The sequence below is a fragment of the Trifolium pratense genome, linkage group LG1 (assembly GCF_020283565.1).
Source record: "Trifolium pratense cultivar HEN17-A07 linkage group LG1, ARS_RC_1.1, whole genome shotgun sequence".
Classification (NCBI taxonomy): domain Eukaryota; kingdom Viridiplantae; phylum Streptophyta; class Magnoliopsida; order Fabales; family Fabaceae; genus Trifolium; species Trifolium pratense.
In genome coordinates, this window is record NC_060059.1 from 48,905,692 (window position 1) to 48,931,461 (window position 25,770).

Here is a 25,770-nt window from a genome sequence, read left to right on the forward strand (position 1 = left end):
CAGTTTTCCAGTTGAAGATGGAATATATTTTTGTGTTATTAGTTATGTGTGCAAAACCCTATCAAAGTGTTCTCTGCTTTATCCTATCTTCAACAGTTTTCCAGTTGCAAATGGAATATATTTTTGGCTTCTGATTCTTGTAGGAGACCTTATTTGTTCTCTGCTTTATCCTATCAAAGTGTATTTATATTCCTATGAGATTGAGTTGATCTATGCTGCATGCTATAGGCAGTGCCAAAGTAAAATACGAAATTCTACGCTTGATTGCAAATTGCAAATTTTCTTTGGAGTAGTTCAATATGAAATGCTTTATTTTTTATGATATCGTTGAATAGCGTGTAGTTGAACTCAATTGAAATGAGTATTATTTACCTTGCATGTACCTACCATAAATTATGTCTCAAGAACATTGACGACGGTTACAAAATTGATGTGTTGATAAAACGAATTCAAGGAATGTTGGTAGTGGTAATTAGGGTTGGGAATAGGCCAGGTCAGGCTTTGACAGGCCTGAGCCTGGCCTACGATTCAGGCCTAAGCATGGCCTACGGCCTATCAAATACAATTTTTTTTGGCCTGGCCTGAGCCTTTTTAAAGCCTGGCCTTGTAGCCTGTTTAAAAGCCTGTGTTACATAAATATAGCTATATAGTCTTTTTTTTTTTTAATCACTCTATATAGTCTTTTTAAATAAGTTAAACAGGCCTTAAAACCTATTTCACATTTAAATTTTTATAATTTCTACAACATTAAGAAAAAGATAACAAATACGATTACGAAAAAGTTAAGTATGCCATAATAAAATTATGATATAAATAATAATATTACATATATAATAATTATTAAATATAAACAGGCCGGCCTATCAGGCTTTGTAGGCTTTTTTAAAAGTCTGAGTCTAGCCTATTTATGTAAATAGGCTTTTTTCAAAGCCTAAGACTAGCATTTTTAATAAACAGGCCAGACCAGGCTTAAACAGGCCAGACCAGGCCGAAGACGCCTGTAGGCCGCCTGACCTATTCCCAACCCTAGTGGTAATCCATCTTCCTACTATTGTATCAATGCAGAAAATTGCTAGTGATGTTCCAATCAGTTTTTGCTGAACATGACAGTTAAATATGTTGAGGGAAAGCTAAAACTCGTAGCTTACTTTCCTTTAATAAACATGAGAAAGACAGGGAACGATGTTACATTGATGGCTTGATTCTGCTACTTGCTTAGCAATGTATTCAAGTATTGAGGGATTTGGATTGGCTGCAGTTTTAGTTAGCCGCTGTTTGAGATCTTGGCCGTTGATCTATAATCTGACGGCTAGCCCGTTTATAATCCGTTAATTTTATATTAACCAACACAAATTTCTATAATTTCTGATCTCAACCGTTCATTTTAGATTGGACGACCATTACTATGTTAACGCAGTACTGCATGGAATCCTATTCCAGTATTGAGTTGCAGCAAAAAATACATAACCTTCTTGACTCAATGATTGAAAGTCTTAGATGGTTCAATTTATAACTTCGGATTTGAAAGATGATTCAAAAGCACACAAGACACTCTGTTGGGACATACCACTACAAAAAGATAGTCCACTATAGTTTAATCTATTTTCCTTTATATTAACAGTTTTTTTTTTCTTGCTTAATTGTGTTCTTGCAACCATCTACATATGCATATGCCATATAGGAATAGGACTGCCTTGTGAGCAACACTTACACAGGCCTAAATTAAATATCCTTAGACACACATACATGATTTTAAAAAATTTAAATATAAAAGTAGTTAATGTGACTTAATCATTTATCTTTAAATTTTTCTCTTTAATGTGTGTGTGCGCCCAAATATTATTGATTTGGGGTTGTGCCTGTGATAGAATTTCTCCGTTAAGTTTACATTTCTGACGTAACTGATTGCTTTTGCTTTTGTACTGTGCAATACTCAATTCCAATGAAGAGAGTAATGGTAGCTAATTGAAGATTCAATCTCGTGACATGGAATTGGTAACAATTATACAATACCTTATTAGAGTGAGTATGCACATATTTTGTGAACAAATTAATGGAAGGATCACTTGTACAATCAATTGCCATACTTGTATATGTAATAGTATAAGAACTCAAAATAACTACCAATTTTGAATATAAATCTATTCCAAATTCAACTTAAATAAGCTCATATAACATGGGCATCATATAAAATTGAAACAATGAATTAAATTATATCGAATTTTATACAATAAAATATATATACACACAAGAAAGTACAATACAAATACGAATGTGTTCGTATTTCTATTAATACTAAAGAATGATTGATTACTAGAATCATCATCCATTAGGTACTTGAATGAAATAAATAAAAAATAGAATTTACAATGAAAAGCATGCTAAAAAAAATAAAAATTGCAAATAAAGAAAGAATGAAAGCTTCAACACTGTTTATAAATCAAAGTTATTCAATAATATGACCCCTAGGAACTATAATAAAGTGCTCAAATGCAACTAGTGCAGAGCAGCTGAGTGCATGTTTAAAAGTTTAAATTTATAGTGAATTTGACGAAATCAAAGTAATATCATAATTTTGTCGAAACTCTAAAATGTAGAATTTGTCAAAATCATATCAACTACCGTGATTCCGCCAAACTTAGGCAGGTCTAATCATATTTTGGCTTACCACCTTGACTATCTATCTCATCAAAAGGAGATTCATCAGCTGGCCACTTATCAATACCTAAACTTCCAAAACCAATATCCCACATATCTGTCTCAGACATAACTCCAAAATCTGGCACTCCATAATTGATAGGATTTCCCCACATTTCATTCCCACAGCTTGAAGTAGTAGTAACACCAATATTGAAATTAGGATCCCATATATCTTCTTGTTTGATAATGTTTTCAGTCCCAATAGATTGAAACTCTTGAAACCCTTTAAAATTCTCAGGAATAACTACTTCATTTGGACTAATAACATTTTTCCCTTTGGAAAAAGGTTCATCAAAACCAAAGCTAGATGATCCTTCACCAATAATGGTTTCTGAATTAGATGAAATATTTTCATGCATTGCAGCATATTTATCTAATGAAATATTCTCAATTTGAGAAGTAAAATCTTCAACACCTATATCTTTAGCTAAATCATGTGAAAAATAGTGAGGAGAGTGTTCAACGGAAACATGACTTAGTTCTTGAGTTTCACAAGACATGTTTATGTTCTCCCAATTGGGTTGGTACCTCACAATTTTCCCATCTTTAAGATTCTCTTCTTCATTTTGGTTTTGCTTAACAAACTTCCTTCTCACTCTTGGAGATTCTATATCTTTTTGTTCTTTCTTCTGCTTAAGTCGCGCTAAAAAGTCCGGATTTGAAAACAACTTGGCTAAGAAAGATACCATTTGTTTCTGTCTTTGTTCAGCAGATTGAAGCCTTTGATTCACATTACCTGCATGAGAAGCCGTCATTCGTTGTTGTTGCTGTAAATCAACCACTTCTTGCATTAACACACTCCTCTCTTTCCTCAGTCTTTCTATCTCGACCTCAACTCCAGATTTCCCTGTAATTAGCGATATAGTTAGTTACTAGTTTGTTAGTGTATATAAAAGGTTTGATCAAAACACTTGTAATCAGTTATTTGAATACAATACTATTCATATTTTGAGATTAATTGTTATGCCCCGACAGTGTAAAATATTTTTACACATGCATCCAATAAAATCACACTATAGTGCCACTTTTATAGGCTTGTTCCTAAAATATCTTCACAAAAAACCTACATGTCGTGATTTAATTGGATGCACGTGTAAAATAATTTTACACTGTCAGTGCATACAACTTAAATTCTTATTTATAGTCTTGTATATTTTCTCTCTTATATGAGATTTATCTACTGTGATTCTTAATACCTGCATCAGAAGAAGATCCAACATAGTTACCAACTTGCTGAGATTGAGACGACCGGCGCCTTTGAATGTTCTTCAGTAAGTGCTTCTTCCCTTTCTGGAAACCTTCATTGAAAAACTCCCATTTGTCGGTGTCAATTTTACGGAATCCCTGGACACAAACACCAAATTTTCTGAGAATGAATGAAGCAGAACTACAAGACACCAAGTAAAAACAAACAAAATAAAATACAAGCAACATATAGCAAGACAAAAACAAGATTGTTACATTAGATACAATACAATTAGCTGTATTGGAGAAAGTGATATCTGTGAATTCAAAACCAAAACAAACAAGTTTATGATAAAATGTATCAAAAATCAAGAAACACACAAAACACATCATTGAAACACAGAATCCTACCTTTGAAAGATGAAAATCCCTTGAAAGGGAGAGCAACAATCTCTCCTATGTTGCCAATTTTCCAGCAGTAAGAGTCTCTGAATGCTATAACTACACAATGTAATCAATCAGGAGGAAACAAACATATCTGAAACATTGTGTGTGCTTATTTATTACACAGTTCCATTGGTACTATGTATGTATAACAAAACACAGGACACAAGAGATTATAACTAAACACATTCACCAAAATATGCAAGTTTTACATACAATACAATCATCAAAAAAATTATTTACATTCCCAATTGATACATCAAATTGTTCAATCAACAAACACAAAAGGGGAGAGCCGGAGAGGGAGTAGTTGGTTAGTTACATTGCATAGATAAATAGGAAGGAGCCATAAGACGAGGCATTGTGAAAAGCAATTGAAATTACAAAAATACCCACATAAGTATTAAGCTGACGAACAAAACTGGAGAAATTGTTGTGTTTGAAATGTCTAGGCAAGACAATTCTAGCAAACTCCAATGGATCCCACACCACAAAGCTAACACCATTAGAATTCCATGATATAATTGGATTCAAAGAAGGGTCATCAACTAAATCAAATGTTTTTGAAAGAAATGGAGGAACCGGGTTGTTCAATTGCAAACACTCCATAGGCACAGGTGATAATGATGCTTCAACCTCCACCATGGAAGGTGAGCTCAAAGGAGATGAAAATTTGGGAGAGATTTTTTCATGGTTTGGGTTCATGTTAAGTTTTGAGTAACAGAAAAAACGGTTTTTTTGTTAGGGGTATAATGGGTATGAGGAAAAAACGGTTTTTTTTTTGGTGAGGGGTATAAAGGGTATGAGGAAAAAATGAAGTGGTGGTGAAGAATATATAAAAAGGGGGTGAAAAGGCGGTGGAAGGTGGTGAGAGTAGTTTTGATGGCGGTGGAAGAAAAATGGGGCCATTGAAAAGTGTAGTGAAATATGAGCGCCGACATTGATAGTGTTGTTTCGTTGCAGCTACGTTGTTGGTTAGTTCTATCTTTGTCTTTGTTGTCATTGTCACGTGTGTGATGATGATGGTGGACTTAGATATTTTGTTGCTACAGAGATACTATTGGTACTGTGTTGTGGTTCCTGGGTTTCTGTTTGGTTAGATTTTTATTTTTGGCTTTTTTGGAGAGGATCTGGACTCATATTTGAGAGGGACGTGTGGTGTCCGTGTATGGTCAAATTGACTAATCAAAATACTTAGGGGTTAAGCAAAATGAGATATCCAATAGCAGACAAGTAATTTGAAAACCTGCTTTTGGTTTTTTATTTTTATTAATAGGTTTGTTTGTAATGTGAGGATTTTATGTGGGGTCAATTAAATCTTTTTATTTTATGTAGAAAATAATAATTCTGGTGATTTTTATAACAGATTATTATGTGATAAAGGAAATTAGTATTTTCTCAACCTTACATACATTAATTGAAGAAAAAGTAACAACTAATTGAAGAAAAATTGTAGAAACTTTATCAAAGTGACAATTAATACTATAAGAGATCAAATATTTTTTTAAAATAAAATTGTAGAAGGAAAAAATCAATATTAATTAGAGTGAAATCAATCATCATTTTACATTTATCTTTGATGAAATTTTAACTATATCGCTTTAGAATACACGGTATCAAACTTATCACACTATAGTTCTTAAATCTTAAAATTAGATCTAACTTTTTTTGCCAAATAAAATTAGATTTAAATTTTTTTAAGCAAACAAACTCAACTTATATTATCTATTGTATTAAAAATGATAAATACAAAGAGGAACACAATCATGAACTTGTCCTTTAACATAAGAAATTACTGTTTTAGTTAAGTCATATTAGTTTGACGACGAATAAACTTAACCACAAAGTTGTAGTTAGAAAGTAAAAGCTCCCTACCTAATAATATTTGATAGAATTTCACTAAACTCAATAAAGATTTTAAAGCCTCTTTCAAACACTACAAATTGCAGTCATTGCATCGCATTACAGTGTAGTTGCTTCCCCTTCATGTAATTCACCACCGAATGGTCCCAACCTGAATATGTTGTCACAAATCTTCCATCCATGTCCCTAATGCATTAGCCTAAACTTGTGGTATTGGAGGTTTGATTAAAGCTTGCATTAACATTGCATTTTAGAACATCAAACGTTGGACAGCTCCATCAAATTCTGTAAAAAATCAGTAAAAATATCTTCACACAACATGGGGTTCGAATCCACGTGCTAAATAAAATATCTTCACAATAAAATCACTAATCACTAAGTTCAAACAATTACAACAATCTATTTTGTTTTTATTCGTTTCAGTCTGTTTATTCTTATTCTCTCCATTTATATATTAAAAGTCAAATATATCCCTGTGAACATTAACCATGTAGAGAGAAAAATAGTTTAGGGATTTAAACCGAAGCTAAGAAATGGCAGCCAATGATTATAAGAAACCGAGGAATAGTTAGAAGTGGTGTTCGTTAGTTCCTTCCTAAAAAACAGAAACGGAAATTCTGGATAGCCTTTAAACTTTTACTACTGTTTGCCTAAAAACATGAGACGACAGATAGAATGGTGGAAAGTGGTTCTACCAATTGTGTAGAGGAGAAAGGATTGTCTACCATCCACGCTGAAAAGGCACCTTTCAGTCCTTATCATTTAGAAGCTTCATAAGACGCAATGTGAGCCACCATTCAAATATTTGTGTACACAACATTGTTGCTCACCGAAATTTTTGTTGACCTGTAATCTTTCTTGTGTTATATCAGATCCATCCGAACAGTAGACAATCCATTTCCTTGTGTCATTTGTGATGTTAGTACGTAAGCACAACTTTGTTCGTAACTCTTAACAGAAAAAGGAACTAAAAATAGAATGGGCAACTTTGGTGGAAAGTGGTGCTACCAATTATTATTTATTTGGTTTCTATTCTATACACAAACAAGGAGAATCTGTACAACAGATGGTCACAGTTAAACCTTTGTCAGATCCGATTAATGATATGAATACAGGCAAAAGAAAAGCAGGTAAAGTTAATTATCATTAACTCAATGTAATTACAAAGGGAATATTTTTTACATCAAAATTCTGAGAGAAAAAATTTAAGCTTTTCTAGGCGAAATTGAAAGATACTATCAAACAATTTTGTCGCAACAAGGATTGAGCATCCTTGCTTTGCATTGAAAATCAGTATTCTCAAACCTCAATTAGAAAAGAAATATACAACTCGACTCTGCAAACAAAAAAGAATGAACAAACATTAGTTTGACCACAAGAGGTTGGACATGCAGTAAGCAATTAACAAAACTTCATAATTTTCTAACACTTTCAGCATGATTACAATTCACAACTTATTTTAACCAAAACTTATAAACACTCCAGCTTATAAACTTCATATATATGGACAAAGATAGAGAAATACTACGTCAAAGATAGATTTAGTGTTGACAAAAACATCGTGGGATTAGGCACGTACCTATGACCACTTAAAACGGTGTAATCCTGTTAGACATCAAAACCAATAAAATCCTGTGTATGTGCATGAAGAACTCGGCGTTCCAACCATCAGGTGAGACTTGGTATGTTTGGAAGACCAGGTTGAGGTGTAGGGGGTTTGAGTAATGACCTCAGAGAATCCATAATACTGGCGAAAGAAGGGCGTTTCCAAGGCTCACTGCAGTAAATCGAACATATCAAGTATATATGAATAAAATCTATCGCAGAATATTTAAGTACAATACAAAATAGCAGATGTAACCATACTTGGCCCAGCAAGCCTCAATTATTGCAGCTATTTGGGGATTCAACTCGCGCGGGATCTCAAGTCTTTTTCCCTTGAAGCCTACAGCAGCAACAACCTACAGGAAAGTACATATTTGTGAATGTTGTAGTAATGACCAAAGGGAATATACTACTTTAGAAATAACATTGGAAAAGAACTGGTGCAAAGAAAATTAAATAGATCTAGAAGATATCACAGATTTAATATAACAAATCTGCACTTATCTTTTTTATTGTAAGGATTAGGATATTTACAAAAATTATTCAGATAAGTATTTATTTTATTTCCCGCTTTATTTTTTTTTTTTTATAAGCAATGTTAGTTGTTAGTATTACAATGTTATATTAGTTTTTTCCTCTTTTGCCAGGACTTGAACCCTTAGCTCAACTAGCTTAACCAGCTGAGCTACCCATCCCACCCTAAGTGTTTTCTCTGCTGAAATAATACAATAGCTTTTGACATATTAATTTCAACAATAGCTCAAAGATGTTGCAGATCTGCAGAAGCTTCAAGCCTCTCTCTCATCAACCAAACCCCTCTTTGCCTCCTCTCTTTTTGTCAATTTTTTTTTCTTTTCTTATTATTATTTTTTTTATGTGATTGTCAATTTATTTTCTTCTTCCTTGGTTTCTGGGGTAATGCCAAAATTGTCTTCTCAGCCACTAGTATACCACTCACAAGCCTTCTCACCTTTAACTGATTGTGCCCATTATTCCTCCTTTCAGGCTTTCATACACCTACAGGCCACAGCCCATTAGGCCTACTTCTCTTTCTTTAGAAAACGGCCTATTAATATGCATGCAAGTTCAACCAAAGTAAGCACACATTAAAACACCTTCAACCACTTCAACAGTATACCTGTCGTTGTTGGCCTGTTTTATGCATGCTTCAACCAATAGACATTTCTTGCAATCATTTTCAGTTTAATCACCAGCTGTGTACTATTTCATAGTATATTGTATATTCTTACTTACGTAAGTTTCGGGTAATGTGTACTATTAAGCATACTGTAAATTATGGTACTGTAGGTAGAGACAACAAACCTGTGCTGGGTTCAAATTACCCCACGGCTGTTGCAATGTTGCAAGCTCCCACATGATTACTCCAAAGCTGTAAATATCAGACTTCTCATTTGATGGCTCGTCGCGAAGAACTTCTGGAGCCATCCACTCAGGCTACGGGAGGAAAAGGAGTACAATTTATTATTTATTTAAAACAAGCCTCTGAAGTCTGAACCATTAGACGCGGAAAACATTATTTGTAGATAATTTAAACTTACAGTCCCAGCAGCTGACTTGGAAGAGAGAAATGTATTGGCCTTTAAGCGGGAAAGCCCAAAATCACAAACCTGGACAAATAGCATTATTACCATTTTAAGGGGGAAAAACGCATTACTTTCCAATAAAATAGATCACCAAGTCAATCCCATCCCCCTCCCTCGTAAGAAAACAAAAATGAGGGATTCCTTATCAAAAGCAAAAATTCCCTTTTTTAGGTTCATTGAATAATTGAATAACTAATTTGGGCTACATTATAGACCAAATACATCAGTTATTCGAAGAACTTAAAAAGTATTTTTTGCTTATAATAGTGACCGGAGGGAGTATGTTACTAACACACTCCACATGTTTTCTTGTCAACTGGCTTTTCAAAAGCATTCCAAATTTGAATCAAAACAAGAACAGCTAATTAGTAGAATGCTGAAACTTGTATTTAACTATGTGAAGATAGAGCAAGTTTTGCATCAAACTCAAATCTGCCACCAGTTTATATGTAGCTCCAGATCAAATTGTACAATTTACCAGAAAAAAATACCAATTACTTTTAAAGAAAAAACAATGAAATAATAGTTTATTCATTTCTTTATCTTTGGACAAATCAAAATGGACCATTGTATGCTATAGCCTATATGGAATCAACGGTGTAACTTTAATTTGGGGATGAAGTAGAAATTCCAACATGTATGTGTGTGGTGGGGGTGGGGGGGTGAGAAGGTTGCTCTTATCCCCGATCAAATCCAGATTAGCAAGGTCTCCTGGCTATCAAAGTAAAGGCTTGATAATTAGCCTAACAGTATTATTTGTCATAAAACGCCTAACTACTTTCAAGCCATGATAGGCCAAAAAGAGATAAAACTTTGGTGACTAATTACAGGCTTGTATTGCTACAAGCGTACAAGGCTGTTTGCAAAAAATGGATGCAGAAAAAAGAAAGAACGAGAATACTACTTTCAAGTACTGCTATTTCCATTAAATTCTTAAGAGTCAAGACTACTAGATATAGTACATAATCTTCATGCTTACCTTCACTGTGTATTTCTTGTCAACAAGAAGGTTTGGAGATTTCAGATCTCTATGAACAATGGGGGGGTTACGTTTGTGAAGATAATTCATTCCCTTTGCCTATACATGGGGAAAGAAAAAAAAAACACAGGGAAATTATTCAAAATGAATACAACCATTATCACATCGTAAGCCATACTAAGCCTACGCATACCACAAATAATTCAAAAATTAATAAAAATCGGACACAAAACAATTGTGTAAATGCATACCACATCATAAGCCATACTAAGCCTACGCCTCTCATCCAACACTTCCTTGGCACCAGGTCTATGTAACAGCCTATATAAGCTACCCCTGCACTTAGTTCAAAATCTGTTAGGATTTCAAAGTTAAAGCATCCTATAGCCTTAGAAAAATTACATCTTTTGGGGGGGGGAAAGGATTAAGGACAGCTAGAGACATAGAGTAAACCTTGATAAATATTCGGTGACAATTGATAAGTTAGGAGGTTGTGTGACTGCCCCCATTAATAAAACAATGTTTGGATGCCGCAAATGTTTCATTATTGCAACCTGACAAGGGAAGTTAGAATACAGCTCAAATCAACAGCTAGCAAACTATTCAAAAAGAAATATTGTTTTCCCTGTGTAAAACATGGTTAGAACGGGTACGGATCATCTTCATTTCTTAAAAAGAAAAATGATGCCTCCATTGCTAATGTTTTGGGTGTATAAAAGTCCAACTATCCAAAATACATGTCACCGTGTTTTGAAATATAGGTATTCATACACCAAAAACATTAGCAATGGAGAAGATCCTTACTCAGTTAGAACTTTCAAGCATACCTCCCGCATGAATTCCTTGAAGCGTTCAGCATGAAAATCTTGCTCCATCAAAATTTTCACAGCAACATCCTGCAAATTAATAATGTGTTAAAAGGATGAAAAATATATTAAACAAACAAAAAGTATATAGAAGAAGCAATCATAAAGGATTTTAAAATAGAAAACTATGTCTACTTTGGACTTTAATGAAGAAATCCTGAAATGAGTGTCACAAACTTCTCAGGAGATGTGATGCCCCAACAAATACGCATTCTAAATAATGAGACATGCTTAAATAATTTGCAAACTCAGAATCAAAGAAGTAAAAGGTCATACACATTAAATATGCCATTTTGAAACATCAAGGTTTTCATTTGTTCACAGAAAATAAACTTCTCTTGAAAGATGGTTTTTATAAATAAACTTCTGCTCATTTGATGTGTAACTAAAATAGAAAATATGTGGCAATAAAGGTCAAATTGTACTGTACTCACCAAGCTAAAGGAAAGAAAAATATGAAGTCAATAGGCTGCCAATATCAAACAACAAGCAAAAACAGCAAGATACTAGGATGATGGCAATTGGGCTGGGGCGCTGGGCTTATCATCATGTTATTGGATAGGACTTGTCAGCTTGACTTTGCTGTACTATTGTACTTGATAAAATTGTGCATTTTGTATAAGGGTTTTTAGCAGAACAAGATTAGTGTTTCATATATATATATATATATATATATATATATATATATATATATATATATATATATATATATATATATATATATATATATATATATATATATATATTAGGTCATGCTAACCAGTGTCCTTGGGGCACTAGTTAAGGAAACAAAAGAGGAAATAAAAAAAAGATTTATGTGAAAAAGAACAATTTTTATAACTTCAAGACATTGAGTACAGGACTTTCAAGAATATATTTCCTTTCTTTTTTCCTTAATAAGTGCCTGTTAGCATTTTCCATATAAATTATCTTCTTTTTTTCATTCCTTCACTACAATTTTAATAAAACATGTAAAACAACCATAATTTTATTTACTTGTACAGCATCAAAAATATTTAATAAATAAAAAAGTGTCTTACCGAGTCATTCCACTCAGCACGATGTACAGTTCCAAAAGAACCTGAAATACAATATGTCATTTTCAGGTAATGACTACTGATACTAAGTGCACAAATCATGCCACTAGAAGAAGCAAATCGGATGCCCCAAAAAAGAAGAAAATTATGACACAAATGCATTTATTACTTTGTCTCTTATGTAAACATCAGATCTTATTGATTAACTTCACAGGGTCTGATAAGAGGAAGTCAAAATATTTTGGCAGCATGGTATTCATGTAGAGCTGTGTTTGATTGATGATAATATTTCAAATGGTTTCTATTTTGAGGTCTAACCAAGACTTTTTTAACAAAACCTCCCTGACAAATATGCATATGAATTGGGTGTTCTATTGCAATAATGAGCTGGCTTCCGTTTCATGTTTTCTTCTTTCCTATTGTCATTGCTAAGGACATCATCCATTTCACTTTTAGACCTTTCTAAATATTATTTGCAATTTATAAAGGAGATGTACCTGATCCTATTTTTTCTTTTAAAACAAGATCGTTCCATGGTATGGCCAAATCCTCCATGTCAAAGGCAATATCTCGAGTAGGCTTGCTAGGAATCAGTTGACTTGCTTCAATAAACCTCCTACCCTCAATGATTTCATCATTGGCAATAGCAACAGGACGCTTGTGCTTTAAAGGGGGTGGATACTTGCCCACATTTGTTGAGTCTGTAATGTTCTGAGGGGGGTTACATGACATATATGTTTCAGAAGCTTGATCATGAATGCTCAGAAGAGAAACTTGTGGATACAAAGGAAGCTGAGAGCTTCTGTTACTGTCAGTTGAAATCGGCCTAAGGTTATTCCTTTCATTGCATTTCGCATCGAACTGTTCTGAAATGGAGAATTCTGAATCTACATTAGTAACAGTTCCTATTACCAAATTCAGGGTATCCTATACTTGGACCCAATTCAAACATTTAATTACAACTTTACAATCATATACACTTAATTCGGTCAATTGCATATCAGATTTCTGGATCTCGTACAAAATTACAATTAATTGAATTGCAAAATAAAAATCTATATGAAGGGCCTGCTTTTATCAACTCACAAATTTATCAAACATTTGATCAACAACTCAAAAATATACACAACAACAACCAAGCCTTATCCCACTAGTTGGGGTTAGCTACCTGAATCAAACAACGCAATAATGTTCTATCATAATGTTTCAATCTGCGAACAGACTAAGAACTGATTTGTATAAACTTCTCCATAAGAACTTATGGAAAAACGAGTTAACTTACGCTTGTAAATATTTTTCAGAAATTCTCTCTATTAACTTTTTTGCAAACACCTATAAGCATAATAAGCTAATAAGGAATTTTCTATAAGTGAAGCCACAATCTCAGGTACCGTTTGGCCTAGCTTTTTTTCCTCTTCTTTTTCCTTAAAAGTAAGAAGCTATGCCAAACAATTTTTAAAAGATCTAGTAAGAAAAAAACAGCTTCTATATTTTAAGAAAAATTATAATTATAATATATTATCAAACATATCTTTTTAACCCTATTATAATAAAAAAAAAATATACAAAAAACAATTTTTAACCTTTTTTTTGTTTTAAAAGTAAGATTTATCAAACAACTTTAATTTTAGTTTTAAAGCTATTATTTCTAGCTTTATGGTTAAAATAGCTTCTACACCTAAAAAAACCTGGGCCAAACGGTACCTAATTTTAATAGAGAAGCTTCAATGAGCTAGAAGCTAATCAAAACTGCGCCTAAATGAATTTAACTCCTGTTCATAACAATCAATATAAAACTTGATAATGGTATTCAATAAACATGATTGGGTGACGAAGCATAATAATCATAACCATATCTTAAACATCACAGTAAAGAGTCTTGATTTTTTAAAATGCAATGAAATTCAACAAAAATAGGCGATCAAATATAATCTCCTTCTAGTGTATAAACTCCTCAAAACAACAAATGGATAGAGTTTAATTCAATTAAGAGCGCCACAATACTGCCACGTTATTTAGGACCATACAAAATTTGGTAAACAAAATATTATTTATCGAGAGTTACTTGCTTAGAGAAGTTTTTATCACTCATTAAAAAGCTAGGGAGAAAACAAAGATCTTGGAGGCCTGGATCTTAAATTCATGATTAATGCAATGCAACAATATGCATCAAGTAGATAATTCAAACCATATGTAAATAAGATCAGAAACCCAGACTTAGAATAGCATAAATTTAACCCAAAAAAAAACCCTGAATATTACCTGCAGAACTGTTGTCGAAGAAAAGCTCAAGAGACAGACAGTCTGAGAAATACTGTTTGGCAAGCGACCTGAAATCAATTGGAGTTTCAGCTGGTTTAAGTCTTGGAAAGCGCAAGGGTGAACAAAATGAGATGGAAGCTGGACCGTTGAGCAAGGAATCAGGCTCGCATAAGTGTCCTGGCTTCCCAATTAAATCAACAAGATATTCCCTGTGATTAGATTATGTAAGATGTGAGAGGACAGGAATATGACTCTTAAAAAAAATATATTTAAAATGTCAGTGTCAATATACAAAATGCTTATAGAATATTAACCATTGATTTCAGGTCCTTTTAAAAGTTTCCGTTTCCATGGTCGTTACTTATAGCTAATTAAATTGCAGCTCTATCTACTTAAGAACAGAAAGGTATATGTGCTTAGAAAATAAAGCATATACCTCTCAAGCCCAAATCGAACAAGACAAGAAGAAGCATCATCTCTTTTGCAATATTTACAGCCATTTGCAATTCGACATGGTAAATCAATGGCATCAGCTAGTACCTAAAATAACAAATATATAGCAAGTTATTCAGAACAACTTAAATACAGTCCACCTGCACTAAACCAGTGAGCAAATACTCGTCAACATAATCAGCATGTGTAATCACAGCCTTAAACCTTGACAAAGAAGTATAGCCTTACTTTGAATAGTATGGCACGGTGCCTGCAAAGGCCAACAGATAGACTGCCTATGGGGAAAACAACAGATCCTAAGCAATCTTTCAGATTATTACTGCAATCCTTCCAGAAAGAAAGAAGCTCGCCCTCCCCAGCAGAAGCTGAACCCCTTGTTATAGCAATAAAACACAGTTAGACTGACATGACCGGATAAAAAGCTAAATAGGTCATGCCATGAACGCCAAGGAGGCTCACCCCATACAGTTGCAAACCAGCTTGGACAGCTGATCCACAACCTCTGTTGTTGTTATGCTGCTACAAGAAATGTTATGAACCATGTTTTGCAGTTCTCTCAAGCTGGCATCGCTACGTCGATCCACCAAAACTACTTCAAGGGAAGAATCAATGCGGGGATGTACAGACTTTAGACTATCAACTGATGGGATTCGGCTGTTTTCCTGCAGATCAGTGCACACAGTCCAGACATATGAATCCATCCCATGAATTAGGTAAAAACCATCAGGAATTTTGTCGGAGTATGATAGGCAGCCATTCACCTGGTGTGCATCATTAACAAGACACAAAATTAACTTTAATATATCTACCAATAAGAGCAACAAGTCTATCAAGATGAAATAAGTTACGGTTTCCACCCTCAAATTCCCGTGGTCGAGTAAAACAAAGAGTGGAGGGCTATTTTTTCATCTTGAACTTAATTCATGTAGTAACTCAAGAATCCCATATATTAAATTCCTCTCTCAATAAATGATAATTATTCACAAAGCACATTCTGCTCAACAGCAACAATGTTAAAATATTAATCGGTATCTTCAGAATCTGTTCTTATGCAGTGCAACAATAAGATAAACATTTCTTTAAGAAGTAAAAAAGTCAATTCAAGAATGAGCAACATGATCATAGCATGTAAGTCACGCAGTAACAGAATACTCTACCCATACTTCCCAGCAAAGTAAGTGCTAACTGCTAACTAAGAGTAAAAACGGTGACTGCACGAGATAGTTTCCTTAGTCAATGTGATGGCCAGTGGCAGATAGTTTTCCCAATGAACTAGCACCAAAAAAAGGTACTGAAAAATAACCCTAATAACTAGAAAACTCTTGATAGACTTCAACCATGTATTTCAAAATTTAACTCTACACTATACAGCAATCAAAACACAAGTCAAACTACACCTCCTCCAATCATTCATGACAGAATCAACCATCCTGAATGAACTACAAAAAGGTTGTCGCCATTAACCGAAATTTGGTCCTCGTGTTGACGCGGAAGCTGGATAAATTCAGCATATATACAATGCAACACAACATTGCCTTAAGTCAAAGAATATTCATAGTCATTCACACATCTTCTCATTATTTTCATTAGTTTATTATCACAGTCAAAATCACAACCATAACCAGAATCAAAAATCACAATTCAAAGCAGCACAATCAGGCAACAACAATCAACAAACATACCCAAAATCTATGAGAAACAGCCTCAGGCGAAGACGAAAGCCTCGAAGCCGCTTCATCAGGTACCGGATCCAGAAAATTCGGATCATCAGCACAAGTAGCATCCGAAGAAAGCCGAAGCGCCAACGCCAACTGCAACTGATAACTCTCCTCCGTCTGCTGAGCCCAGCTCTTCCCAGACGATCCACCAGTCCACGGCGGACCTTCAGACAATTTACTCCTCACATCACCAACCTTAAATCCATCATCATGCAAATATCCAAACGCATCAATCTCACTAGCCGCCGCCGTCGACAACGTCTGAGCATAATACTCACCACCACCGGACAAAGAACTTTCACCATAACTACTCCCGCTTGACTGTCTCTGTAACCCGATCGACGAGTACAAATTCCCGATCCGATTGTTCCCTTGTTGAACCGACCTATGATCGCCGAGTAAATCCCAATCGAAACTTCTATCTAATTTACCGCCTCTGCTAGGTTTTCCGTCGCTGGATAACGACGGAGCACTAGTTCCGGCAGCGTATGAAAATTGATCGTCGGGAACTTGACTTAGAACCGAGTAATTGGATCTTCTCGCAGGCATTTCCATTGAAGTCAATCACCGTCTTTGTTCGGTCACAAAACCCTAAAACTCTTCATTGTTCGTTGAAGTCTCTGTTACGTTATTCTTCTTCTTTCTCTCTCTAGAATCTGCTAACTGTAACTGTGTGTAATGGTGGTGGAATGAATTTTCTCTCTCTCTCTCTCTAGTTCCGGGGAGAGAAAAAACAAAGTTCCGAGTTTTTTTTTTTTTTAATTCGGTGGCGCAATTGTAAATAAAAATAATTTTTAAAACGTTTTGGTTTTTTGATTCAGTGGGAAAACCGGTATTTGTTTCACACGTTGGTTCAATTCACCTGGGTTGTATTTTCTTATTTTTGTATCTTTTCTTTCTAAATATCATTAAAATTAAGATCAACCAAAAAAGAAAAAAAAATTAAAAGTTTTAAATTTAACTCTGGGTTCTTATCGTGTATAAATTTGCACGTGTCAAAATGTTTAAAATAGTAATTTTATATTTATATTAAATATATAACTTTTTCATAAATAATTATTGTTTTTCAATAAAATTTACTATTTTTCGTTACGTTAACATGCAATTCCTCCGTCATATTTTATAAGAGTTACTTTGATCAAATGACGTTATTCACTTATCTTGTTTTGACCATATTTTTTTAATAATATATAGATATAAATATTAGCATAAGATCTTGTTTGATTTGTTTTGATGATTATTTTCAAAATATCAAATTTTTATAATTTTTACTAATAAAAATAAAAGAAATTAGTGATCAAAATTGTGCATTAGCATACGTGCACTAGTCAAAATAACTCCTATATTTTGAGACAGATGGGGTACAATATTGCATATATTAGACAAACTCATATATTAATATTAAATAAAAAAAATTGTATTTTATTTTAGTATGTTTAACCAGTACCCGAGAGTATTGTGTAGCGTGACTATATTTTTAATAATCTCAAAATATGACTTTTTCTTTGTGGATGATGATATTATCTATTTTATAATATGTACCAAAAAAAGATATTATCTATTTTATAATGTGCAAGTTGAATTGATTAAGAATAGAAATACTGTACATTAGAAATAAGAATGTAATTACAAGTTGGATTATTCTAATTTTAGTACGACCGGCTTTACTTACATTAAAGTATGAAACTATGAATCTAGTTTGCAGTTAAGTTGAGAATGGAAGCAGACTTTGCTTATTATAAAGATATGGGTGGATATAGTTGTGGGGGGTGAAGTTGTATTAAGCATATTTTCATTTCAACTTTCGCGTGTGTGACACTGCTTGTGCCGCTAAAAATAGGACATGAACTTTTATTTAGTTTGGTGGTAAAGATGGAAATATGTGAGACCTGATAGTGACGTGGATTTCCTGCCAAAATTCCTTATGCAATAGAATCACGCGTTAACGACTCATAATTTCATATTAGATCAGGTAAAGTTATTGCATTTGCATTACATATTGAATTTCAAATTGGCAATTTTCACTTATCTATTTTATGAGTGAATTTTTAAAATAAAATTATTTGAATTAGTATTCACAAATAAAATTATAAAAATATATATTTCCCTTAAAACTTATTATTACTCACTTTATTTCTTTATCGAAAATTTAAATTTACATTTTATTCCTCTATCAAAAAGTGAAACTAAGTAAAATAGATAATTTGCTACCAAAGTTAAGATTGATATTTGATAGAGTACCAAATATCAATCAATTTATATAAATTGATTGACACAATTACTCTTGGGTACTTTAAGAGGATAAGGACTAAAATGAGAAATTATATAACTATACTAAATGCATAAATTTAATCATTCACATGAAATTAAGAGAAAACATGAACCAGAAAAATAAAAATACATACTTAATAAACACGTATAATTATCCGCTAATAAGTAGAAATACATACTTGATCGAATAGAGAGTAAGTAATAGATAATTTGATACCAAAGTTAAGAATGATATTTGATAGAGTACCAAATAAGAAGATATTATCCTAATCAAATACAATACATAATCTATATAAATTGATTGACACAAGTACTCGTAGGTACTTTAAGACACTATACATATTAGCAGGGACGGATCCAGACATAAAAAACTGGTGTGGCTAAAATTAAACACTTGTAATATAATTTTAAAGTTGATGTCGCACCACCATTTTTGGCTCATCTACAAAATCACTTGGATAAAGCTCAACTATTCTCAATAATTGTGCACATCTAAAGCTCCAAATGACAATGAGGGACTCAAACTTGGTGAGTGGTGGCTATGGGGAGGGTGGGTGATGAAGTTGATTGATGAAAAGGGAGAGAAACATATATGTTTTGTGTTCACTACTTCAATTGAAAACAATTCTTTTTTTTTTTTTTTGGATAAATTGGACATTTGGTCTTTTAACATATTTATTGGTTTCATATTGGTCTCTTAATGTTACAAATTGGCCCCTTAACTTTAATTTTGTTTGTCATGTTGATAATTTTCGTTAGTTTTTCTCAAAAAAAGTTAACTTTGTTTTATGTTATTCGTTATATGTACGCATAAATGATTTATTTATGAGTAATATTTGTAGGCGTGTTAAGAAATATGATTACAAGTTCAGACATCTTTCTTAGACCAAAGATAAAGTTAACGTTTTTTTTCAGTAAAATTAAAGGAAATGATCAATATGCCAAACATAAATAAAGTTAAGCGACCAATTTGTAACTTTAATTAGTTAAGGGACGATTTGTAACGTTAATTAGTTAATGGCCCAATATGAAACTCATTTATGAGTCGTGCTAAACAGTACTCGGGAGCACTTGTTAAACATATTAAAAGAGGAAATCAAAGATAACTTTGTAGTAGTTTATTTTTAAAGTATTAAACACACAAAATACAAGATAAAATTTCCTTATTAATGTATTTAACTAGTATCCAAAGACAATATTTAACACAATATATATCTATATACATATTTATAAAAAAAAATATCAAAAAATCTGGTGTGGCTTTAGCCACACCAAGCCCCTTAGTCCATCTGTCCCTGCATATTAGGATAAGGACTAAAACGAGAAACTATATAATTATACTAAATGCATAAATTTAAACATTCACATGAAGGGAAGGGGAGGAGAGGGATTTTTGTAGAGGGGAGGGGAAGGGAGGTGAGGGGAGGGAATACATTCATGTTTGGTTCAAAAGAGTGGAGAGGAGGGGAGGGGAGGGGAGATATTTTAATAACAAATATGTTTGGTTCACTAAGGTGAGGGAAGAGATTTTATAGCTAACTAGTATAACTTACCCGTGCATTTGCACGAGTTAATGTTCAATAAAAAATATAAGATTATTTTTTTGACGCATTAAAAATATGAATTATTAAAATTTTAAATTTTTTTTATTTTTTAATTATTTGTAAAATTAATTTTATATTTAATGTAATAATTTATTTAAATATGATAAATGATACAAAATTTGAATATTTAAGATAGGAATGACGGAATAGAGAGTGATAGCAATACTCGACTCTCCGTTCCCAACTCACATGTTATAACATCATAAAAAAATTAAATAATTAAATTCTATATTATTTTATAGATGAAGGTCAACATACTTTTTTTTTTTTTTGTTAATATATTATTGTACATTTTATGTTTTATGTAAATCAAGATGTATTTATTATTTTGATAAATTCAATTTCTTTTAGCACATTTTACACTTATTTTTCTATACGAAAAATATAATGAACGAATATACAGATAAACACGGTGAAATGTTCGAATATACAAAAAAATATATTTTTTGCTTAATACTTCCATGTAGGTTTTTTTTTATCAATAACCCTCATGTAGTAATATTTTGTTTGGTACAAATCACCATGTATATTTGAATTTGAGTTATTTCATTTTTAATTTATTTTTAATAGGTGCATTAAATACGATTTAAAAACAATAATTGAGAAATGATTGAATTTCCAAATTAGCCAAAGGTCAAGTAAAATGTAGGAAATAAATGTTGATTTGGGAAATAATAATTACAATAGATTAAGAGGATAAGATCAAAATCAACCAAAAATATGAACATAAACCTTAAGAACAACACGTAAGCAAATGATGTTTGAAAAGATGTCACGTAGATTAAATAAATTTTGGCTAATTAAGATAATGACATGTAGAAAACTTTCCACGAGAAAAAACTCTCAAAGATATAATATATAGATATCTCCAAAAAAATTTAAACATCCCTGCATTTTAATTTAATCTAAGGACACAAGGTATTTATTCGGTGGTTGTTTTTGAGTCTATTTCTTCTAATTAAGTTCTCAAGTTTCTCTTGCATAATTTCTATTAAAACTTTAAGATTCTACAATGGTGAACACCTATGTCTTTTTGGAATAGTTTTTTTTTTAAAAATGAGTTGTTAATTTTATGGATAGGTGTCCCTGTAAAACTCAGTCCGATATAATTTATGGTTTGGATTTAAGGAATAAAATAATTGAAATACTCTGTGTGATTGAATTTTAAGGAACAAATCCATACTTAATTGACGGGAAAACCCTATTTTTTTCTCGTTGAAATAAATTAGAGAGCTTTTTTTTTATAGAATTAATGAATAAGAGAATTACTCTTGCCTCTACGTGTCTTCAATATATTATTAAAATGTACTCAAAATAGTGAATATTATCTTTAGGTTCAGTTCATATTAGGATCTTCCTCAATATATTATCTTTTGGTTAAAAATAGCGAATACTCATGTAGAACTAATGATCTAGTGAACTTCTTAAGAGATAGCATAATAAGGAATATTATGAACCTTTTACATGATTCTGAAACCAACAAATTAAATGACAAACTCACTACAATAACAATTAAAAATAATATGAAGCAAATTACAAATTATAACGAAACTGTTCTTAATATTGATAACTTTGCAACAACTTCAGAAACGCATTATCAACAAAATGGCAACGACTGAGAGAGAAAAAAAATAGAATTTAAAGAAAACTTTTGAAAAACTCAACCGTGATTCAAAATTGGTGTGAAATGTGTGAGAATCAAGAGCACTATTTATAGCTAAAAATATAAGAGATCAAAGTAATTACCCCCAAAATAATTACCCCCTTATTTTATGCATGCTGTAAACCTAAAAAAGTAATTGTGGATTAATACTCATCAATTTATACAATTGAATTTAAAATTAGAAACAAAATCACACAAATTGAAAGTCACAAATGAACAATAATGTATCATTCAATCACATATTAATTATTTTCGTTTTTTCTTATCTCCATAGGATTATGCCTTATTAATATTAATATTATAATTAATATTATACTATTATAATATTATGATATTATAATATTATATTAATTATATTAATTTATTTTATTTGTTTGAAATGGATACGTTTTATGTTATTTACAACATTATTTAAATATTATTGAAAAATAAACATTATTTTTTTATTTAAAAGTAAATTTCGAATTTTAATTTTTATGAAAAAAATAAAATGTGAATAAAAAGATTATAAAAATGGATTGGTCAAAAAAATATATAATGTTATTAAAAAAAATTAAAATGTATTCAATTGTTTTCTTTTGAATAATTATTTTTGAATTAGCATTAAATTTTGATTGAGAAGGACACCAAAGAAAAGAACATTCCTTGTATGAGTACCACACATAATTTTTATCGAAGATCTTCTCAAAGGTTGCCACATAGGAAAAGATGTTCTCACAAGTTGCCACATGGATTATGATAAATGAGATGATGCCACATGTGAAAGTGATCAAGAGAGAGAAACTCCTAAATATATAATATATAGATAGATTTTATTTGTTTGAAATGGATACGTTTTATGTTATTTACAACATCATTTAAATATTATTGAAAAATAAACATTATTTTTTTTATTTAAAAGTAAATTTCGAATTTTAATTTTTATGAAAAAAATCAAATGTGAATAAAAAGATTATAAAAATGGATTGGCCAAAAAAATATATAATAAGAATAATTCATAATGATTGTAAAGAGAAATTAAAGAGAATTGGTAATGTTATTAAAAAAAAATTAAAATGTATTCAATTGTTTCCTTTTGAATAATTATTTTTGAATTAGCATTAAATTTTGATTGAGAAGGACACCAAAGAAAAGAACATTCCTTATATGAGTACCACACATAATTTTTATTGAAGATCTTCTCAAAGGTTGTCACATAGGAAAAAATGTTCTCACAAGTTGCCACATGGATTATGATAAATGAGAGAATGCCACATGTGAAAGTGATCAAGAGAGAGAAACTCATAAATATATAATATATAGAAGATATAGATATAGATATAGATAGATATAGATATAGATTTACATTTTTATCCTTATAATTTTACGACCAAACATAATCCTTATTATCTTCGACGAGATCAAACCATATGTTTTGATACCAATTTTCCAATCATAATGATAGAAAATAAAATATGAACAGATCAATTTAATTTTTAGCGAATTTAATTCTAATTGAGAAATTTCCATTCACAATCCCAATTTACAACCACTGTAAACAAATCTCATTGAATTAGTTGCATCCATTTTAACACAATAACCTCTCAATTATTAACAAAAACAAATATACATTCCTTATATGGTAGGAACAAAAAGCAACAATTGGTAAACATAAAAATTGACATAGCAATAAAAGCAAACATGTAATATGATGCAGAAAGAAGAGGGAGGCGCTGGATGCACGAGAGAGAAGAGTGATGTTGTTTTGGCAACAGTATCAATCATGCGTAATAGAGAAGACACAGTCCGGTCCAAGAGGATGAAGGCACCAAAGGATAGATAATTTTGGAATTTTTATATAAAATTGAGGATAATTTTGTAAGTGTAATAAATTTATGAACATATTCCCTCCCCTCCTCTCAAAATTCCCCAAGTTGGAGGTGAACAAAAAGCGGCTTTTGGAGGGATTTTACTCCCTTCATCTCCCCTTCTAAAAAATGAACCAAACACATATAATTAAAAATATCACCTCCCCTCCCTTCCCCTCCCCTCCCCTCCAAAAACCATCAACCAAACACACCCTAAGAGAAGATAAAACATGATCCAGAAGAATAAAAATACATACTTAATAAACACACTAGGGAGAGCTGAAGACGACAATGATCACTACAAGGGTCAAGAGAAGTAAGTTTCCATCATTCAAAACTCCTTTATTATGATTATTATATCGATGAGTAGCTAAATTTCTTAGGTTAAGTTGAGTAAATGAACTTCCCTTGAACTATTTGAGCCATGTAATTTGTTGATGTTATATTTATTGGCAATGAACCTAATATAGATTTTCTATAAAGAGTCGACCATAGATGAAAAATAAATAAAAAATCACTGTATATGAGTTATGCTAAACAGTGCCCCCGGGACACTTGTTAAACATACCAAAAATAGAAATAAAAAATAAAATTATTGTTGATAAGACAACTTTTTATACTCTATCAATGTATTAAATGCATCAATTCCAAAACAAATTTTTCATATTTATATGCTTAACTAGTGCTCGGGGCATTGTTTAGCATTTTCTATTTTTAATTGTACGGTAAACTACGCTAAAAAAAATCTTAAGGCCGTGAAAAATCAGAGCATATTTTCATTTGAGAATTAAGTTTATAATTATTTTATATTTATATGGTGACTATATAGTCCCGAAGATGAAGATGAGATAAATAATATACACCCTCCGTCCCGAATTATAAGAGAAAATTAAAAAATCACACTTATTAAGAAAAAGTAAAACATGAGAATTTGAAATATGTTTTTGTGGGTTTTTCTTGGAATAAGTTGCATAGGAAGATGTAAAAACAATTTTTATTGGTTGTTGTTTATTGAGAAAAGGGTAGAGAGAGAAAATTAAATGCAATTTGCATTTAATTTTATGAGAATAAGAAAAAAACATTCTTGAAAATGACTTTCTCCCTTATAATTTGGGACAAAAAAAATGAGCTTTTTTCCCTTATAATTTGGGACGGAGGGAGTATCTCCTAATAGTGTAGAATGAGAAGTGAAGTAATACTTTTCATCTCGTTTTATCCTGTAACATCGTTAAACTCATATGATGCAAAATTTATCTCAATTTTATCGTAGAATTTTAAATCAAATTATTCAAATAATATATTAAAATAAATACATAAATATTTTTAAAAAAAGAAATAATCCCGTGCACGACACTCACTGTGATTAAGCTGCTATCTAATCATGTAAATGAGTGGCACCACTATGCAGCGATTATCTATAATAACATAAAGGATCTTCTCACTAGAAACTCGAGGGTTAGATTGGTGCATACTCTTCGGGAAGGAAACATTTGTGCAGATTTCTTAGCCAAGTTTGAAGCTCGCAACCATGAAGCTTATTCTCCTATAGTTGTTCCGCCGAATGAAATGAGTCTTCTCCTACTAGCTGATGCTAGTGAGACTATTTTTTCTAGATAATTTTCTTTTTGTCTTTTCCATATTTTTCTTTCATCTTGTACCAAAAAATAAT

General features: G+C 31.9%; 2 protein-coding genes across 5 annotated transcripts; both read right to left on the bottom strand.

The window, feature by feature from the left end:
- Positions 1 to 2,415: 2,415 nt before the first annotated feature.
- Positions 2,416 to 5,388, bottom strand: LOC123904211 (heat stress transcription factor A-3-like). Its single transcript, XM_045953901.1, has 3 exons — positions 4,726 to 5,388; positions 3,897 to 4,044; positions 2,416 to 3,547 (listed from the first exon to the last, which is right to left on the bottom strand). The coding sequence occupies exons 1-3, from the start codon at positions 5,032 to 5,034 to the stop codon at positions 2,649 to 2,651; spliced, it is 1,356 nt and encodes a 451-aa protein (XP_045809857.1). The 5' UTR covers positions 5,035 to 5,388; the 3' UTR covers positions 2,416 to 2,648.
- Positions 5,389 to 6,095: 707 nt separating this feature from the next.
- Positions 6,096 to 17,582, bottom strand: LOC123904216 (serine/threonine-protein kinase CTR1-like). 4 transcript variants are annotated; one of them, XM_045953917.1, is made up of 16 exons: positions 16,681 to 17,464; positions 15,458 to 15,759; positions 15,227 to 15,371; positions 14,982 to 15,085; positions 14,546 to 14,754; positions 12,781 to 13,149; positions 12,287 to 12,327; positions 11,208 to 11,276; positions 10,834 to 10,934; positions 10,632 to 10,716; positions 10,381 to 10,479; positions 9,357 to 9,425; positions 9,121 to 9,252; positions 8,059 to 8,153; positions 7,772 to 7,969; positions 6,096 to 6,477 (listed from the first exon to the last, which is right to left on the bottom strand). In XM_045953917.1, exons 1-15 carry the CDS (start codon positions 17,269 to 17,271, stop codon positions 7,861 to 7,863), a joined length of 2,520 nt encoding a protein of 839 aa, XP_045809873.1. In that variant the 5' UTR covers positions 17,272 to 17,464; the 3' UTR covers positions 6,096 to 6,477; positions 7,772 to 7,860. The 4 variants fall into 4 exon arrangements, with proteins under 4 accessions (XP_045809873.1, XP_045809867.1, XP_045809869.1 ...); XM_045953911.1 differs by having other exon boundaries at positions 6,165 to 6,477; positions 12,781 to 13,164; positions 16,681 to 17,466; XM_045953913.1 differs by lacking the exon at positions 6,096 to 6,477 and adding an exon at positions 7,290 to 7,528 and having other exon boundaries at positions 16,681 to 17,582.
- Positions 17,583 to 25,770: the final 8,188 nt, after the last annotated feature.

Excerpts from the sequence above, each read along its gene's own strand:
- LOC123904216 (XM_045953911.1), bottom strand. The coding sequence starts at position 17,271 with ATGGAAATGCCTGCGAGAAGATCCAATTACTCGGTTCTAAGTCAAGTT. Across the intron at positions 12,328-12,780 it reads AAAAGAAAAAATAGGATCAG|GTTCTTTTGGAACTGTACAT; the intron begins GTACATCTCCTT and ends ATTGTATTTCAG. Across the intron at positions 11,277-12,286 it reads GTGCTGAGTGGAATGACTCG|GATGTTGCTGTGAAAATTTT; the intron begins GTAAGACACTTT and ends ATTAATTTGCAG.
- LOC123904211 (XM_045953901.1), bottom strand. The coding sequence starts at position 5,034 with ATGAACCCAAACCATGAAAAAATCTCTCCCAAATTTTCATCTCCTTTG. Across the intron at positions 4,045-4,725 it reads TTCGTCAGCTTAATACTTAT|GGATTCCGTAAAATTGACAC; the intron begins GTGGGTATTTTT and ends GTTTGTGTCCAG. Across the intron at positions 3,548-3,896 it reads TGGATCTTCTTCTGATGCAG|GGAAATCTGGAGTTGAGGTC; the intron begins GTATTAAGAATC and ends CGCTAATTACAG.